Source organism: Haemorhous mexicanus, chromosome 3 (genome assembly GCF_027477595.1).
Source record: "Haemorhous mexicanus isolate bHaeMex1 chromosome 3, bHaeMex1.pri, whole genome shotgun sequence".
In the NCBI taxonomy this organism is placed as follows: Eukaryota; Metazoa; Chordata; class Aves; order Passeriformes; family Fringillidae; genus Haemorhous; species Haemorhous mexicanus.
The window spans coordinates 112288959-112295952 of NC_082343.1; the positions used below are offsets into that span (position 1 = coordinate 112288959).

The 6994-nt window shown below is 43.8% G+C and overlaps 2 protein-coding genes across 2 annotated transcripts; both read left to right on the plus strand.

Annotated features, from left to right (window-relative positions):
• The first annotated feature begins 460 nt into the window (after positions 1-460).
• Positions 461-1414, plus strand: LOC132325560 (taste receptor type 2 member 9-like). The gene has a single exon (XM_059843014.1). The coding sequence runs from the start codon at positions 461-463 to the stop codon at positions 1412-1414; it is 954 nt and encodes a 317-aa protein (XP_059698997.1).
• A 2086-nt stretch (positions 1415-3500) lies between these two features.
• LOC132325559 (taste receptor type 2 member 7-like) lies at positions 3501-4460 on the plus strand. Its single transcript, XM_059843013.1, has one exon. It carries the CDS (start codon positions 3501-3503, stop codon positions 4458-4460), a length of 960 nt encoding a protein of 319 aa, XP_059698996.1.
• Positions 4461-6994: the final 2534 nt, after the last annotated feature.

A 6994-nucleotide genomic window follows, 5' to 3' on the forward strand; every position in this document is an offset into this window, starting at 1 on the left:
AAGGCAATGCTCTGCCCACCATCAATATCAAAAAATAACAAAATAAAGAATAGATGAACACATCCAAAACTGACTTCTTTATTGGAGGTTTCCAAGGGACAGAAGAACCCAGATCCTGAAGCCTGACACCGATCAAACAGGGATCACTATCAAAATCAAAACAGTCTCCACCACAGGAAAAACATCTCCGCTGTTTGTGTCACCCAGCACAGCCCCCTGAACCAACATTCAAATAGTCAAGAGTGACACTGGCCCCGGGTAAGGGGATACCCAGCACATTTACATCCCTGCACCTGCCCTGCTGCCCAGAACGGCGGCACCAAATCCCCTCCAGCAGCAGCAGCTCTATAAAGCTCCTCTTGCCATCCCTGACACTCCACCAACAGCAGCCACTGACCTGCCTCTGGCTCTGCTGCCACAGCCCCCTTGGCCAGCACAGCTCTGCTCCCCAGATCACACCATGGAAGCTTGTCACTCTCCACAGCAATCCAGTGTCACTTCATATGGGGCCATGGCTTTGGCCATCATCACCCTGGAGGCATTTCCTGGCATGTGGATAAATGCCTTCCTGGTTTGTGTGCTTTGCATTGCCTGGGTGAAAAAGAAAATCTTGAACTCTAATGAGAAGATCTTGCTGCTGCTGGGATGCTCCAGGTTTTGCTATTTGTGCTTCTCATGGGTATATTGCTGCCTTTCAACAACTTATCCCAATTACCTTCATGTTCAACCCACATTCCAACTAATTATATTTTTTCAAAGCTTTTTTAATTGTTCCAACTTGTGGGTCTCAGCCTCTCTTTCTGTTTTTTATTGTATAAAAATTGCCAATTTCAGGAACAGCTTCTTCATCTACCTGAAACTAAAAACAGACAGGATTGTGTCCTGGCTTTTGTTGACATCATTGCTTTCAGCCTTGGCTATCGGCATCATCGCCTATGACATCGCTGTTACACAGCTCAGTATCAACCGCAATTCCACCGGGCAAGGAAATTTTTCAAAAGTTAGAGGCAAAGTGGATGAAAATTTTTTCCAGATATATTTTATCTATGGCTTCGGAATTATCACATCTTTCACAGCAGTCATCTCTTCTGCCCTTCTCCTTCTCTTTTCTCTCTGGAGACACAAATGCAAGATGCAGAAAAATTCCATGAACAGCTTCAGTATGGATGCCCATATCAAAGCCATGAAATCTATTCTCTCCTTTTTTATAATGTATAGTATTAACTTCATATTTTTGATCCTGTTACCAATTAATTCAACAAAGAAAGAAAATTATGTGGCATTTCTTAGTTTACTATTTCTGTATGCTTTTCCAGGTGTTCATTCCCTTATTCTGATTTTCAGCAATCCTAAGCTGGAAAAGACACTGATAAGGATTCTATCCTGTGTCAAGTGCAAGGATTGCATGAGGTAGGAACTGTAATAAATGCTGGAGCTTATGCAAAGTCTTTGTATTTCACTAGAAGACACAAGTCAATTTATCTCTAATGCAACTCTCTGGGCAGTGTAGATGATACAGATGCTCTTTCTTTAACACCAAAGTTAAGAATAAATCTTTCAAATTCCTTCAGTCAAATGAGTAGTAATTAGATTATTGCTACTATTTCATTTTGGTATTTCTTTGAGTTCAATTCTTGTCAATGACAAATTCATTTAGGTCTTATACATGGGCTGGATGCAAAGGGGCAATAAGAGTACTGCAAACCTTCCTCAAGCGCTTTGGCACTTGCTGATTGAAAAATGACTGTACTCAGCATCAGGTTTATTTGTGTTTGGGTATATGTTTTTTTCTGCTGTGTCTCTGTTTTTTGCAATATTATCACTTGTAACACTAGGGGTAGTGGCTTTGCCTTGAAGAATTGCAGTCTGAGGAGTTCCCAAATTGGAGACATCTCATCCTGAAGGACTGCAGACCACAGATGGGGTCCACACTCTAGCAGGGAAGAGAAGACTTTTTATAGACTGACTGCAACCCCTATTCAATGTCACCCTGCACCATGTTGGGGAGGAGGTGGAGAAGCTGGGAATGAAAGAGTGAATTTTGAGCTGTGATGAAGAAGGGTGAAAGGGGCAGTGCTCTAGTTTTGTGCTTGTTCCTCAACATCCTACTCTATATTCAAACAGCAATAAATTAAATAAATTTTTTGAAATTTGAGTCTGTTTTCTCCATGACAGTAACTGGTGGGTGATCTCCCTGTCCTTATCTCAACCCATGAGCTTTTCCATCTTCTATTTTCCCTCTTGACCTGTTGCTGAGTAAGAGTGAAGAAGAGGCTGGCTGGAGGGTCTGGCAGGTGTCCAAGATTAACAATCTACAACAGGTCATGTAAATATTAAATAATTCCAACATCAACAGAACAGAATCTAACTGTTCATTTCTTTCACCACCCGGCTCAGAGGGACAATTTACTGCATACTCAGTGCCAGGTGCATATTTTTCATATTATCACCTTCAAGAAGATTCGCTCCTGTTCATGAAATGAGAGAAACAACCTTTTAAACCAGAGTAACATCTTAATCACAGAAATATTTCCTTTTCCCAAGACCACCCAGTCTCCACAGGGGGTGGCAGGTACAAATTCTTGGTGACTCTCTGCCCTTCATCAAGTGCACGGGAGGGGATGGCTTTGAACCAAAAGCAGATCCTGTGTTTTAAAGATCCAATCCACACATTCCATGCATTGAAAACCTGGTATTTGAGACTCTGATTTTATATTATTTTGTTTTCAAGGGGCCAGATTCCCCATGCAGAGCAGAGCCCAAAATTCAGCCATGATGTGGTCCTGCACAGTCCCAGCACAGATAGTTCAACTACACACAGGTTGTAACAGAAATAACTTCTATTCAAAAAGATATGGAAAGAAGAAGAAAAAAGCAAGCAAGCAAGCAAACAAACAAACTAGGAAAAAAGCCCCAACAACCCCACAGAGTGTTTTCTATTCATTCAGGAAAAGAGAAGGAAACTCACATCAAAGCCTTAAGCAGAGAATAGGCACTATGAGGAAATCAAAAATTCCCTCAAGGCAATAGTCTGCCCATCATAAATATAAAAACATAACAAAAGAAATAACATTTAAAAATAAATGCAATCAAAAATAAATCAGACATAGTAGGTGACAAAGGAATAGAAGGACCAAGACCCTCAAGCCTGACACTGATCAAACAGGGATCACTATCAAAATCAAAACAGTCTCCACCACAGGAAAAACATCTCCGCTGTTTGTGTCACCCAGCACAGCCCCCCTGAACCAACATTCAAATAGTCAAGAGTGACACTGGCCCCGGGTAAGGGGATACCCAGCACATTTACATCCCTGCACCTGCCCTGCTGCCCAGAGCAGCAGCACCAAAATCCCCCCTAGCAGCAGCAGCAGCAGCAGCAGCTCTATAAAGCTCCTCTTGCCATCCCTGACACTCCACCAACAGCAGCCACTGACCTGCCTCTGGCTCTGCTGCCACAGCCCCCTTGGCCAGCACAGCTCTGCTCCCCAGCTCACACCATGGAAGCTTGTCACTCTCCACAGCAATTCAATGTCACTTCATATGGAGCCTTAACTGTGGCCTTCATCACCCTGGAGGCATTTCCTGGCATGTGGATAAATGCCTTCCTGGTTTGTGTGCTTTGCACTGACTGGGTGAAAAAGAAAACCCTGAACTCTAATGAGAAGATCTTGCTGCTGCTGGGATGCTCCAGGTTTTGCTATTTGTGCTTCTCATGGGTATATAAATTTCTTTCCTTTATTTATCCCAATTACCTTTATGTTCCCACCATACTTCAACTAGCTGTATTTTTTCAAGCCTTTTTTAATCATTGCAACTTGTGGTTTTCTGCTTCTCTTTGTGGTTTTTATTGTATAAAAATTGCCAATTTCAGCAACAAGTCCTTCATCTACCTGAAAGTAAAAATTGACAGCATTGTGCCCTGGCTCTTGTTGGGATCAGGGATTTTAGCCTTGGCTGTCGGCATCGTTGCCTATGACATCGCTGACAAACCGCACTGCAACAGCAATTCCACTGGACGAGGAAATTTTGGGACAGCAAATATCAAAATGGATAAGCATTTTTTCCCTTCTTTTTTTCTTGCCGGCTTTGAATATGCTGCTTCATTCATGGTTGTCATCTTTGCTGCTGTTTTCCTTCTCTTTTCTCTCTGGAGACACAAGCGCACGATGCAGACAAACTCCATGAAGGACCTCAGCATGGATGCCCACATCAGAGCCATGAAATCTATTTTCTCCTTCTTAGTGATGTACAGCATCAACTTTGTATGTTTGGTCTTAAATATGGTTTATGTCACAAAGAAGGGAAATCATATGACGTTTCTTATTGAAGTATTTCAGTACATTTTTCCAGGTCTTCACTCCCTTATTCTGATCTTCAGCAATCCCAAATTAGAAAAGGCACTGTTAAAGATTCTTCCCTTACAAAGAAGTGTAATGCGCAAGGTTTGCATGAGTTAGAAACTGTAATAAAATCTGGAGCCCATATAAAATGGTAATATTTCATTGTAGAAAACAAGTAGTTTAATCTCTAGTGCAACTCTCCACGCATTGTAGATGATAGAAATGTTCTCATCACTGATATTAAGAATATATCAAATACTATGAACTAAATTATTCTGACTTTCACAATATATTTTCAATTATAATTTCATGTAGATAATTCTTTAACTATTGTCAGTAACAAAGTAATTTAGACCTGGTACAGGGGCTGGCTGTAAAAGGGGCAATAAAAATACTGCAAACAGACCACCAAATGCTCTGGCATTTTATAATTGAAACAACTGAAATTAACTGCAAAGTTTATCATCTCTTTTGGTTTACCTTTCCTTCTGCTGTGGCCCTGTGCTGTGGCATATATTATGGGCTGCATCACTGCCTGGCAGTGGCTGGTAGCTCTGTGTGAACACACTGAGCCCTGTCACTCCCCAGAGGTGGTCACTGAGCCACAAAGAGAGAGGCAGGAACGGCCCCGGGGAGCTCAGGGGGTGCAGAGCCCCCTCCCCACTCCAGCCCTGCATGTCCTCTGTGCCCCACTGCCTGCAAGGACAGGATTGCCTGCTCTGTGGGACTGCTCTCCTGGCCTGCTCTGACCTGGAGATGAGATTGGCTTTTCCCACTGCACTCTGGCTCAGTGAAACACCCAGGTTTTGTTCTGGATGAGGGAAACAGCATGAAAAAGGAGTGGAGGAGGCAACTCACTGTGGACTGATTGCACTTCCATTTTCCGTCGCCCTGTGCTGCTGTGGGCCAGGAGGTGGAGGAGCTGGGGATTAAGGAGTGAAGTTGAGCCTCAGAAGAAAGGGTGGCGGAGGCAGTGGGTTGTAGTTTATTTCTCATCATCCTACTATACTTTCAGTAGGTAAATAAATTAAATTAATTTTCTCCACATCAAGTCTGTTTTGTCTGTGACAGTAACTGGTGAGTGATTTCATGGTATATCGCAATCCACGAGCTTTGCATCCTATTTTCCACTGCATTTATGTGTGACAGTGAAGGAAGAGCTGGGTGGGCATCTGGCTGCTCCCTAAGGTGAACCCACCACAGCAGGTGAAACATGCAGAACAGAGCAGAACAGAACCTGAACAGGTCACTTCTACCAGCAGCTCAGGTCCAGAGACAGATTGTAAGCAGCTCTTCTGGATACATCTCCCCTGTGAAAGGCCTTGAAAGGACAGGAACAGCCACACATCCCTTCTCCCCCTCCTGCTGCTCCTGAACTTCATCCTTTAACATGACAATCCCAACCACTTTCACAAAAAAGCCCTGGGAGATCCATCTCATTCCCTACATCTAGTGTAACATCCACACCTCACAACCTCACATACCACAGACTCAGCAGGAAAATCCAGCACCTTACAGATATTACCACACAAAACACCACAGCCCCAGAGAACCAAACTGGGGTCCCTCCTTCTATCCCCATGAAACCCTTGAGAAAGTGACAGCCAGCACAGAATCCCTGTCCTGTGCACCAGCCCCACTCAGCTGGCACTGGAGGGGACAGGGTGTCCATCAGCACAGCCACCCTGCACAGCCCACGGGGACAGATGCAGGATGTGCCCAGCCTGGAGAAGCTGACACAGGAGAGATGTCAGAAGTCAACGGGAATGGCTGCCCAGTGTTGGCAGGGTGTGGAAAACTGCTCTGGGTCACATTCCAAATTTTATGACTGAGAAGTGAAAGTGTTAAAAATGCTTTTGCCATGGACAGTGTTGATGAGCAGAAGCAGAACTCAGGAGCAGTTGCACACCATTCCTATTTGCAGAAACATAAAAATGGCTGGGGACAATGCTAAAAAAAAAGGCAGCGCTCCAATACCCTTGGTAGTCACAGCTGTCAGAAAGCAGCAAGGAAGGAGCACACTTTCCCTTTTGCTGGGCCAGGGATGGAAGATACAGGCTGTTGGACCCATGTGTCCAGTGAAAGATCAACATTCATTTCTCAGCTTCATCCAGGAGAAGCAAGTACATCCCACTTCCAAGAAATGAGACAGGCATTGCCAGAGGCTGCAAGTCCATGTAGAGCCTCCTGGTTGACTCAGTGACAGAAGCAAAGATGCAAAGGCCACAGACATCAGCAGAGCAAGCAGAACCACAGTCAAGATGCTTTTGTGAATCAGGTAGGATGAAGACTATCTTTTCCCCTGGCAATATGTGTAACTGCCATTGCAGTAACTCTAAACATTGCAGTGATTTACAGTATTGGTATATTTAAAGATTTTCTTTAGTTGTTTTTATTTTTGAGATCAGATGCATTGAAACACACAGAGAGACTGAAGCACTTCTAGCTCTTAAGGACATTGTTTACAGTGTATCTCTAAGGATGCACTCTTTTAGCCTTCTGCTTCTTCCATTCACCCAAATATCACACTGCAGATCCACCTCTGAGCACTTAGAATGCCTTTGCTCTGCATTGCAAGTGCTCAGAGGCACCAGAGAGGGCACATTACTGCTTCCCCCTTTTCCCCCCATTTTTCTTTGGAATGGAGGCCG

Coding starts and splice junctions, on each gene's coding strand:
- LOC132325560 (XM_059843014.1), top strand. CDS start 461: ATGGAAGCTTGTCACTCTCCACAGCAATCCAGTGTCACTTCATATGGG.
- LOC132325559 (XM_059843013.1), top strand. CDS start 3,501: ATGGAAGCTTGTCACTCTCCACAGCAATTCAATGTCACTTCATATGGA.